The 12,579-nt window shown below is 36.5% G+C and overlaps 1 protein-coding gene across 1 annotated transcript; it reads left to right on the top strand.

Annotated features, from left to right (window-relative positions):
- The first annotated feature begins 1,303 nt into the window (after window positions 1-1,303).
- On the top strand, window positions 1,304-10,778 carry kctd13 (potassium channel tetramerization domain containing 13). Its single transcript, XM_061711044.1, has 7 exons — window positions 1,304-1,684; window positions 4,813-5,073; window positions 5,935-6,104; window positions 8,142-8,231; window positions 8,366-8,418; window positions 8,949-9,144; window positions 9,331-10,778. The coding sequence occupies exons 2-7, from the start codon at window positions 4,836-4,838 to the stop codon at window positions 9,577-9,579; spliced, it is 996 nt and encodes a 331-aa protein (XP_061567028.1). The 5' UTR covers window positions 1,304-1,684; window positions 4,813-4,835; the 3' UTR covers window positions 9,580-10,778.
- The last annotated feature ends 1,801 nt before the right edge of the window (window positions 10,779-12,579 follow it).

Raw genomic sequence — 12,579 nt, 5'->3', positions numbered from 1 at the left:
CATCGGAAAGTATTTGTTCTTATAAATGTAGATATAAACATGATTTACATTACGATTTTGTGCTGTGAACTGCTGTGATTTTTGTTTTTGTTCCCTCTGAAAATTTAGAGTTGTGTTCTATTTATGGGCATTTAGACGCGTCAATGACAGATGCCAATGATTTGATAAATCCTTCAGTGTTGCTGTTTCTCATTGTAACCACTAGAGGGCAGTGAATACTCCGAATAAGTACATCCTCTAAATTATAAAAAACACTTTGACAGCCTTTTTAGTGTTTTCTTGTTTTCGAAGTTTATAGACATTAACAAGACACTAATACTGCAAGTCAGTCAACAAACACAAAACAACATCATTTGATGTATTTATTTGTTATAGTTTTCCCATAGACATATAAACGTAGACGCCCCATCGAGCGCTGAGCCGTACGTCAACGTCGCCGCCATATTGGATGTGGCAAGACTGCGCTGTAAACTAATACAGTAAATGGACTTATTTTCATAAAGCGCCTTTCTACAAAGAAATTTACGTTTTACGTCTCATTTATTCATTCACACACGCACTAATATACTTGGGAAACAGTTAGGCACCAAATATAATATATTACATTTTCTTAGATGGCAAAAATAAGAACTTTATTGATCCCACATAGGAGTAATTCATGTTATATCAGCTATGGAGAACAAGGTAATGCCGAAAAAACAATATAAATCCACCCTCACAAAAATAAGAAAAATAGAGAAACAAATTTTCTCATCAACAAAACAAATTTAAAAATTTTCAAATAACAAAATAACATATTTGAACCATTTTTCAGACAATAAAATAACATTTGAACCATTTTTCAGACAATAAAATAACTGAAAAAATCTGTTAAATCTGTTAAAAGAAAATATGTTTCTCTATTTTTCTTATTTTTGTGAGGGGGGATGTATATTGTTTTTTTTCGGCACTACCTTGTTCCTGATATAACATGAATTACTCCTATGTGTGATCAATAAAGTTCTTATTTTTGCAATCTGAGAAAATTAAATATATTATATTTGGTGCCTAACTGTTTCCCAAGTATATTAGTGCGTGTGTGAATGAATAAATGAGACGTAAAACGTAAATTTCTTTGTAGAAAGGCGCTTTATGAAAATAAGTCCATTTACTTGTATTAGTTTACAGCGCAGTCTTGCCACATCCAATATGGCGGCGACGTTGACGTATCGCAGCAGGGGGCAAAAACGTCTACGTAAATATGTCTGTAGTTTTCCAACCGTGGCAGTAAAACACGCAGAAGAAGAAGAAGTGAGCGGAAGTGGAGCAGTCTTTGGTTTCGTTTCCGACTGACCCAGTTAGCTCCTCACATTATCGTCAGTGAATAATCATCATATCAAACGATGGACCTGTTAGCTCCTTGTTTTTCAGTGCTCGTGTTTTAATGCGCCCATGTGGGTGTTGTTTCGCCACAGATTGAGCGCTCCAGCGCAGATGATCGGTGTCTGTTTGGAGATAGTGGTTGTTGTTAGCTGCTTAGCTGGGAACATGAGTCTGATCAGAGCTGCGGTTTAAAACCATTTCTGCTGGTTATTGTTGTTCATATCGGCTGTTCGCCCGATTCTCGAGTCCTACCTTACAAACGCTACACATTTGATCATCTCAGCAGGTTTTACTCCTCCAGCACCCTCGGATGTGCAGTGTGGTGAGTACAGTTTGCGTTTAAAGGCTTGGCTGTGTTTGTCACCCCATATAATCCATGGGCCAGACCAGATATCAGCACCACTCAAGGTGACCAAACTTGCTTATACTTTTCTTAAATATCTATGTGTATAAATGATATTTTGGTATGAAAACCCTTGCTGAGTAAGGAAACTGGTTCCTTATGATAAAGACCAGTTTGTGGCTGTTATAGTTTCATAGGAGCCTAACGATGCTCTTCTAGTTTAAGGCTCACAATGACCTGTAACAATGATATAGTATGGGTATATTATACATTTCCTGAATCCTTATGGTCCTGTGAGTATTCCAGTTTTTGTATTTTGTGTCTCTGTTGTTCCTAGATGACACAGGGATAAAAGATAGTATATCATTTAGGCGAAATTGGTGTAAAAATGTGTGTTGTTTATAGTTTAAAGGGCTGCAGTGACCTCTATGTTGGTCAGAAAGATGCACATCTTAGCTTGAATGAATGCTTAAAAGGTCCCCTTAAAATGATACCAAAGACAATATTGTGAAACATTGACAGATATCCTGTACATGAGTCTAAACCAGGATATGCAGCAGCATCTAAAATGTAATTTAAAAGGGGGTGGGTGACTTCATGAGCTGATAACTATGATACAGCTGCCACTCAGGAAGGGTTATCATACCAAAATATCATATATAGACATGGATATTTTCAAAAATCATAAGTAAGTTTTGTCTCCTTGAATGGTACTGACCAGTGAAATTTTGGGCTCTGGCCCATGGACTAACATGGACATTAGTCAATACTGGGTGCACACTTCAGAAAACAGTCATAAGGACAATAAACAATGCTGGATACAGAGAACACACAAACCCACTGTTTATAAAAATCACACACACTGAAATGTATGGATCTGGTTAAATACAAAACAGCGCAAATAATGTTCAAAGCAAGTAATAATCTACTACCAAAAAATATCAGAGGAATGTTCACAGAGAGAAAGGGGCTGTAATCTAAGGGGAGAACTACATTTTAGAAAACATAAAGTACGAACAACAATGAAAAGCATGTGCATATCAAACTGTGGAGTGACTCTCTGGAACAGTTTGGAGCAGGAAATGAAACAAAGTACTAACATAAATCTGTTTAAAAAGAGATACAAAAAATGATTTATAAACAGGTATATGGAGGAGGAAATAGGTTAACGAGGAGTGTGAGAAACAAATAAAATAGGGAAAAATTTTATATTTATGTGGATATTTATGTAGTATTTATATATGTTGAGAGGGATAGTTATAATTATGTAATATATGTTATATATTTATTAGGTATGTAGCATATATATTTATAGGGATATTTATGTAGTTTATATGTATATAGATTTATATAATATTAGTATTTTCTATATATTGATATAATATTTATGTAATATTTATATCTTCTATATACTTGTATGGATAATTATGTAGTAATAGGCATGTTTACGTAGTATATAGACTATATTTATATGGATATTGTGTAGATATAATAATAACAATAATGTAAATTCATAGTTATAAAGGGGTAGGAACTAGGGAAAAGTGTATACTTCTTCCTACTCCTTTTTTCGAACATATGTGAATATGAAGATGTTACTGTTTATTTTTGTATATACATGTTCGAAATAAAAATTCATTCATTCATAGTCAGAGCTTTGATATGTTATATTAATTTACTATTCTTATCTTTGTCCTGCATTGTTCTGTTAACCTTAACGGTATAAGCGATGAGTTGTCAGGACAGGACACTTGTGTTGCTTATGAAAAATAACAACATTTTGCTGTTTTTTTTAAGACAATACTTAGTCCCAGAAATCGGCACTTCATTAATTTCGCACTTGAAATCGATTATGCCAGAGACTGACAGATAGGATTTTTTTCACGAACATTTGGTGATAGTTATGTGTCAGTTTGAGTCACTAAGAGATAACAGCACAGTTCAAATCACTTTGAAAAACAGCAAGATATATAAAAAAAAAATTAAACTTTGATAAGTAACTCTAAAATATTAACTTTCAGATTTAGAAACGAAAAACAGGCAAAACATGGTAATAGCTATTTGTTTTGCCCTTTTCATATTTCTGTTGTTTTATTTTTTTAAATTTTTTATTCAACAGCTATTATAATGCTCATACTACCTCTTCATATCAATCAATGTTTATTTATAAAGCCCTTTACAACACACAGGGTGACCAAAGTGCTTTCCATTAAAATCCACATTAAAACAAACAATTTAAAAACGACATAATAACTATATAGCTAACATTGGCTCATATTATCAGCCTACCAATAATTGGTCATCAACATCTACTGGAGACATATCAGCAAAGTGTTGGGATACTGCAAACCCCCAGAATAGCATCAGTATCCCCCGACAACGATTGTCTTCAGGTCTTTTGAACTCGACTGTAAGATAAAACACATTTCTTCCCAAACATATTTCCTTGTTTTATGATGCCCTAATAATGGTTGGGAGCACTGCAAATGTGACAGGCGACAATCACCTACAGGTGTTAATTTTAGCTTATGATTTACATACTTTTCATATTTATAAAACTATTCAGCACTCCTTCATGTTTTATGAAGGTAACGCCATCAAAGCCTTTCAAACCGGACTAGACATTAAGATAGAGATTTGACATCTTGTGATTAAAGTGCATCACTCTGAAATTTTTTGTGTTGATTTACAGTGTTGCTTTCACAAAGGGACACAGGACGTCAAACCATTTAGGCAAAATATTCTTCATATGACAGAGGTGTCAGGCCCCTAGTAAGAGGCCAAAGGTTGGGCTTTTTTTTCGCCATTTTTTTGTAGCAGTGAATCGCGTCATTCGCATCATCGCGTCAGGCAGCGAATCAGCACAGAGCCTCATTATCATAACCTCCCTGCCCACTCAGAATCCCTCATAGAGAAGGAGGTTAGAAACAGGGAAGATAAAGACATGGCTCAGAGGCTGAATTTCTAATTTATTTAGCAAAAACAATCAAAAGCTTGTTTTTAAGACATTCAAGGCCTGTTTTAAAATAGGTATTAGATGCCATAATAGGTCCCTTTTTAAGTGCAAAGATTAAAAAGTATTAATATTTTTTTCTTGTGCATTACAGTCAGAAAGAGAATCTACAGCCACATGTCTGCTGAGGCTTCAGTTGGCAGTCATGCTGCCGACTCTGCCCAGTCTGCTGTTCCCCAGCCTGCCTACCACAACACAGATGAGCAGAGAAATCAGGGTCTGCTGGGGAGCAAGTATGTCAAGTTAAATGTGGGTGGTTCACTGCATTACACAACCATCCAGACATTAAGCAAGGAAGACAGTCTGCTGCGAAGCATATGCAACGGGGAGACAGATGTTACCATAGACTCTGAAGGTGAGTAGATACATCTGTCAAGCAATCATGAACTATGTTTTTTCTTCTCTTCTTGCATTGGTACTTGCTGCTGGTTTTGTTAGTATTGCTGAGCTGCTGCAGTGCAATTACTGGCTGCCCTTGGTAAAAACCATGAATATGGAGTTTGTTTAATCAGTGATTGATATTGAAAATGTGTTTCTTCAATAACATGAAGTCAGCAAAATAAAAAAAAACTTGTTACAGCAAGTAATATATCTCTAACGTCTGTGAAATGTTGCTTACATATTGAAACTATGGTGAACTTTGTATTGTTTTTGATAAAAACTCAGTATGATGAAGAAACAATATTCCAGCTTTGCATTTTCAGTTCAGAGCTAATTGGAAAAACAAAAAAAAATTCAGTTCCCTCAAGAAATACATGGTGATGGTGTTGGTGTAGTACTGGAGCCAGGTGCTAGACTGTTTTTCCAAAGTCACAGATCCAGATAACTGTGCTGCATCAAACATCTCTTCCCATCATCATTTGAATCTCTATTATTAAAGTCTAGTATAGAGGACCACAGTACAGGAACAAAATGTATGTGTTCTTTGCGATGCAGCCTAGCGTTTCCAGTTACTAATCAGCTTCTAAAACCAATGAATTCAGGTTTTTTACATTGTATTTCTTGTGGCATTTTCTTTGTGTTGCATTTTTATATATGCAGGAAAAGTGCTATATAAATAAAGTTTGATAATGAGGATGATGGCAAAAGGTCAGTTGGTGTTATCAAAATACCTAATGGATTCAGCACAAGGATGAACTGATGGTCCGCTGCTGTGTCAGTCATGGAGATTAAAATAAAACTGAAATGACTGAGAAAAATGTTCTTGTCCTTGCAGGTTGGGTTGTTTTGGACAGGTGTGGCCGACATTTTGGACTGGTTTTGAACTTCCTGCGAGATGGCTCAGTCCCACTTCCAGAAGAGCACAGAGAACTGGACGAGGTCCTAAAGGAGGCCCAGTACTATCGAGTGCAGGGACTGGTGCAGCACTGCCTCAGCGCCATGCAGGTAAACAAATGAGAGCATTTTTCTTGGATTCATTCGTATACAAGAAAATCCATCCAAAATGTTTTTGTTGTGATTATATATTTGATGATTTTGAACTTATTTGTACTTGAGGACTAGTGGTGCTACAAGTTACATGTCCATCTATATGCTATTTCTGAACTTCTGGCAGTTTATCAGTTTCTTTTATTAAAGAATGTCTAAACAATAAGTTTTAAATTGTTAATGAAATCATAATTCAATGAGTTAATTCTTATTTGTTATTTATTTGTCATCATAGTCATTTATTGTACAAACCCTATTCCAAAAAAGTTGGGACACTGTACAAATTGTGAATAAAAATAGAATGCAATTATGTGGAAGTTTCAAATTTCAATATTGTATTCAGAATACAATATAGATGACATATCAAATGTTCAAACTGAGGAAATGTATAATTTTAAGGTTAAAATATGTTGTTTTTCAATTTCATGGCATCAACACATCTCAAAAAAGTTGGGACAGGTAGCAATAAGAGGCCGGGAAAGTTAAATGTACATATAGGGAACAGCTGGAGGACCAATTTGCAACTCATTAGGTCAATTGGCAACATGATTGGGTATAAAAAAAGCCTCTCAGAGTGGCAGTGTCTCTCAGAAGTCAAGATGGGCTGAGGATCACCAATTCTCCAAATGCTACGGCAAAAAATAGTGGAGCAATATCAGAAAGGAGTTTCTCAAAGAAAAATTGCAAAGAGTTTGAAGTTGCCATCATCTACAGTGCATAATATCATCCAAAGATTCAGAGAATCTGGAACAATCACTGTGCGTAAGGGTCAAGGCCGCAAAACAATATTTGATGCCCGTGATCTTCGGGCCCTTAAACGGCACTGCATCACATACAGGTATGCTACTGTAGTGGAAATCACAAAATGGGCGCAGGAATACTTCCAGAAAGCATTGTCGGTGAACACAATCCACCGTGCAATTCGCCGTTGCCGACTAAAGCTCTATGGGTCAAAAAAGAAGCCATTTCTAAACAAGATCCAGAAGCGCAGGCGTTTTCTCTGGGCCAAGGCTAATTTAAAATTGACTGTGGCAAAGTGGAAAACTGTTCTGTGGTCAGACGAATCAAGATTTGAAGTTCTTTTTGGAAAACTGGGACGCCATGTCACCCTGACTAAAGAGGACAAGAACAACCCAAGTTGTTATCAGTGCTCAGTTCAGAAGCCTGCATCTCTGATGGTATGGGGTTGCATGAGTGCGTGTGGCATGGGCAGCTTACACATCTGGAAAGACGCCATCAATGCTGAAAAGTAAATCCAAGTTCTAGAACAACATATGCTCCCATCCAGACGTCGTCTCTTTCAGGGAAGACCTTGCATTTTCCAACAGGACAATGCCAGACCCCATACTGCATCAATTACAACATCATGGCTGCGTAGAAGAAGGATCCGGGTACTGAAATGGCCAGCCTGCAGTCAAGATCTTTCACCCATAGAAAACATTTGGCGCATCATAAAGAGGAAGATGCAACAAAGGCGACATAAGACAGTTGAGCAACTAGAAGCCTGTATTAGACAAGAATGGGACAACATTCCTGTTTCTAAACTTAAGCAACTTGTCTTCTCAGTCCCCAGGCGTTTGCAGACTGTTATAAAAAGAAGAGGGGATGCCACACAGTGGTAAACATGGGCTTGTCCCAACTTTTTTGAGATGTGTTGATGCCATGAAATTGAAAAACAACATATTTTTCCCTTAAAATTATACATTTCCTAAGTTTGAACATTTGATATGTCATCTATGTTGTATTCTGAATAAAATATTGAAATTTGAAACTTCCACATAATTGCATTCTATTTTTATTCACAATTTGTACAGTGTCACAACTTTTTTGGAATTGGGTTTGTATTACAACAAACCAATGGGTTACTTTTTAGAAACTACTGTACAAAGCTTGTTTGGTTCATTATTGTAAATTGGTTTATTTTCATAAAATTATTTTGTATATACTTTTTTGGTAAGTTACAGGCATAGATTAACGTATTTTCTCTATTTTTAGAAACAGAAAGATGTCTTTGAAAGTGTGTGCCGCATTCCCATGATCACCTCACCCAAAGAAGAGCAGAAGATGATCACTACATGCAAAAAGGTAAACTGACCGTCATCTGCCCCAACTTGGCCCGTGCCTTTCTCTAAATGTTTTCATTAAGTACTTTCTGTCTGTACAATTTGTAGAGACTAACTACTGAGTTTCCTGAATTGAATCTTGTTTTTCCTCCACAGCCGGTAGTAAAGTTGCAGAACAACAGAGGAAACAACAAATATTCTTACACGAGGTAAAAATACTGACTAGACCAGTGTGTTAGAGATGGGATTGAAAACAGTGTTTGGTGTATTTATTTAAACATCATATTAACTTTTTTAAACATAATATTAACTTTGGCACTCGTAAGAATATAGTTGACACCATTTTAAATAGTTATTCCGGAGTATGAGCTCATGTAAACACCTCATGCTAATTATAAGTAATTTAATGACTATAATCCACATTTGCAAACCTTTACTATTGTTTTTGTTTTGTTTTTTTCCTCTTTATAGACTACAGTTAACTATACAACTCTCATAAAGTGAACGACTTCAGTAATGAATGTGTATTTTTATGGAGTATATTTTTAAAATCTTAAATTTAGGGAAAATCAGACTTCAAAAAAGGAGGAAAATAAAGTAATGTCAATTACTGGGCTTGTGTAATTAATAGCAGTTAAACATATTAATCGTTTAAAAGCCTTACTTTTTAGCTGCACTTTTTAAATGTAGTGTCTACACAGTTTGTAATTATTTATTGTCAACCTTTTCTTGTGACCAGCAACTCTGATGACAACCTGTTGAAGAACATCGAGCTGTTTGACAAACTCGTACTTCGATTTAATGGCCGCGTCCTGTTTGTCAAAGACGTGCTTGGGGATGAGATCTGCTGTTGGTCTTTCTACGGCGAAGGCCGCAAGATTGCAGAAGTGTGCTGTACTTCCATTGTCTATGCGACAGAGAAAAAACAGACCAAAGTAAGTGTCGCTTCACAAATATTGCACATCACATTTTTCCAAAGAAAGCCAGTTGTCAAGGCAGTTCAAATATAGCTGGCTGAAAGGTTAAGAGGAGTTAAAAAATATATTTATTATAGAAAATATGAATAATAAAACCTTTAAATCCATAGGCCCCTATTCACTTGCAGACATGTTTGCTTTTAGGTTGAATTTCCTGAGGCACGGATATTTGAAGAAACACTCAATATCCTCATCTATGAGAATAACCGAGGATCTGGTCCAGGAGGCTTGCACCTTTTAGATTCAAGAGGCTCAGGTTCAAATCTGGGAGCTGGTCAGTCGGAGGAAGAGGGTGCATTTGGAGGAGAGAGACGAGTCAGACGGATCCACGTAAGGAGGCACATAATGCACGATGAAAGGGGACCCGGCCAGCAAACTGTGTACAAGGACTAATTGCATGAGAAATGAAGGCATGGGAGAGTGATTTATAAATGATTTATTGTGCTTTTTTTTTTTTTTTGAATGCTTGAAGAATGAAAGTGATATCCTTGATCACAGCAATAGCTAGGTACTTATTTCATTACGTTTTTTTTTCATTTATTTAACACACTTGAAGAAATTTTGGGCTCGATGACTGATTTGTAACTGAGGTTACAGCTTGGAAATGTTTACAAGAAAATAAATTGTGTAAATTCTTTAAACAGGAAATATGTGAAATTAACTGTGACTGAAACTGCCCTAAATATGTTGATGAACCAACCACAAGTTGGTGAAAACTTCAAACCTGCAGGCGGATTTTTATTTTTATTTTTTCTTCTTAGAGCAGGCCACCTCTGCTTGTGTGGGAGTTGATATGCACTGACAGCCTCTTCTGTGTTTAACTTTTAGGAAATATTATCAGTTTGTTTACGTTGGGAAACATCCTATTCCTCGGCTCTGTTGCAGAATAGTTTCCGATGTTGGTGAAGTCGAGTCTTGGCATGTTAGCACTGGAATTAAACAAAATAGACATTTTTAGTGAGGTTGTCAGTGAAGGATATTGCTGAGCAGCTCAATTTCTTTATTTAAATTATTACAGCTGTTGTTTAAGTATGTCTTTTATTAATTTATGAACCTAATTTATTGTTTGGTATTTAACTTTTGTATTGAATCCAATCTTTGTGTTATTTAGTGCTCAAATTTAGTTTTATTTCTGGAACAATAGAGTGCGGTATACAGCACAGATCAGATTTTTAGTTTCGTCCTATGAATAAATCACAAACTTCTACTTCAGTTCAATGTTTCAAGTAAAACTGTGACCATTTCTTTGATGATGAATGTTATTCTGAGCCACAATACTTTTACTTTTGCTTTGTTTTATACCAAACTACAAAATTTAGCTGAAATGAACTGGCCATTGTCACACAGGTGGTAGGAAAGACTGAGTTGTATTTATTTGCCTCAGGGAGAGGATATGTTATTTTCTTTCAATATTCTCTGAGAAATTGTGTAAATCTAAGCACTCCTAAAGGTGAAAAGAAAAAGCAAACAACATTGAATGGGAGCAATATCTATGTTAAACCCTTAACAGTAGAATACCTTGAAATATGCACTATTGTAACATCCGTCCATTGGTCATGGAAATGTTTTAAATAAATTGCTTACAAACCCTACTTAAACTTCCCTGTCTCATTTTTGCTTTGTTGCCTTAAGTGTTATAAAGCAATGGGCTGATAAACATGCATGTTTCATAAAACAAGACAGTTGTAGTTTTCCAGCCATTCCAGATCAGGAAATAATTTTCACTGATGGTGGCATTATGGCTTAAATGTGAATGTTCAAATGGAGAAAATGTTGCACTGTGTTGTAGAATGGATAGTTTGAAGAACTTTAAATGCAAAATGTATTTTATAGCCTATATTTTTTAAGTTTGGTGACTTCAAATAAAAACAATGTTTCCTTTTCCAACTTCTTTTCAAGCTTCTGTTTTGAAGTAATGTTCAGATTTGATATTTTTAGTTTGTGGCTAACTATTTAATTTGTAGTCAGTTGCTGCTAATCCAAATTTTGACCAAGTTTGACAAACGGTTTGAAATATTTATTTTCTTTTTTTTTTTAGCCCTTCTTAAAATGAAATTGCACGTACCACCAGTAAATTCGGAGTTAAATGTTATATCAAATAAAATGTATCTTTTTATGGGTCATAGATGTATACACGTAGATCCAGTGATCCATTTTACTTACAGGCATATTGATAAGTTCAGAAAACTGTTTTTTATTGTTGTTTGGATGTATTTGATGTAAGACCAGTGGATATTTAAAGCTTACAGAAAGCTGCATTTAACTGCTGCTATGTCATTCCTGCAGTATTTCTGCAGGTGTTTTGGTCAGTGCTATTATTTGTAATATATTATATTATTTGTATTCAGCACAAATTATCTGTCCCCTACGGTGGCCGACAAGGGCCAAACGCACTGCAACGGCCTAATGCGTCTCAGTTAAAGGACCATGAGGCTCCTTTTAAGAAATGAGACTCTCTAGCGCCACCCTTCACCACGACGGCCGTTGGGGGTACTGCAGCCAACAGTGAAGCCGGCACGGGAGAACGGGGAGAACGCGCATGCAGCGTCATGTGACGTCACATCCGCAGGACAGCGCGGGAAATTCGGGACCGAATTGCAGCACATTTTGCAGCACACAGCCTGTTCAAGGCAACGGAGAGATACACTAGAGGGCTCATTCTTTTGGGTTTGGAACGCTTCATCTGACATTATTACTAGAAAACTTGAAATGTATACAATTTTTTTTTCATAAATCCTGCCTCATACTCCTTTAAGCAAACGAGGTACAGAAAGAGGAAAGTGGTGCAAATGAAAAAACGTGCTGCAAAAAACAGACAAATGCAGCAATTCATCAAACGTGCTGCAAATAGAGAAACGATGCAAAGCACAAAACGATATAAAACAAGAAACCATCTTCAAAAGAAAAACGCTTCATAACCGGTTACCAAACCTGCAGGGGGCGCTACCGTACGTATGTTTAAAGGAGCTGTCTGTAAGAAATGTCCAAAACTGGTACTGCAGTCACTTTCAAAATACTGTTGAGCGGCGTGTACCCTCCCCCTCCTCCCCCCGACCAGAGGTTGCCAGGTAGGCTGCAGAATGCAGCAGGAACGTAGGCTGCCATGGCTGCGATAATTAGAGCCGAGCTGGCAACCCGGATGCCGAAACAATACTGACTTCGTGATTGGGAGATAGGTGGAGGGTGGAGCTTCAGAAACAATACTGACTTGGTGATTGGGAGATAGGTGGAGGGAGGAGCTTCAGGCCAAAACAAAAAATGACAACATAAACATCAGTTGAGGGCTGCAACTCCTCTTTTTAAACTGGAATATCCTGGCTTGAGTGCTGTTGTCAGTGACATAAGTATTTGAAATGAACATGATTTTTAAATGTCTGTTGACATATCGGGGTC

This window comes from Cololabis saira, chromosome 21 (genome assembly GCF_033807715.1).
Source record: "Cololabis saira isolate AMF1-May2022 chromosome 21, fColSai1.1, whole genome shotgun sequence".
Taxonomy (NCBI): Eukaryota; Metazoa; Chordata; class Actinopteri; order Beloniformes; family Belonidae; genus Cololabis; species Cololabis saira.
Note: the sequence above shows the minus strand (reverse complement) of the source record. Positions and strands in the feature narration are given on the sequence as shown.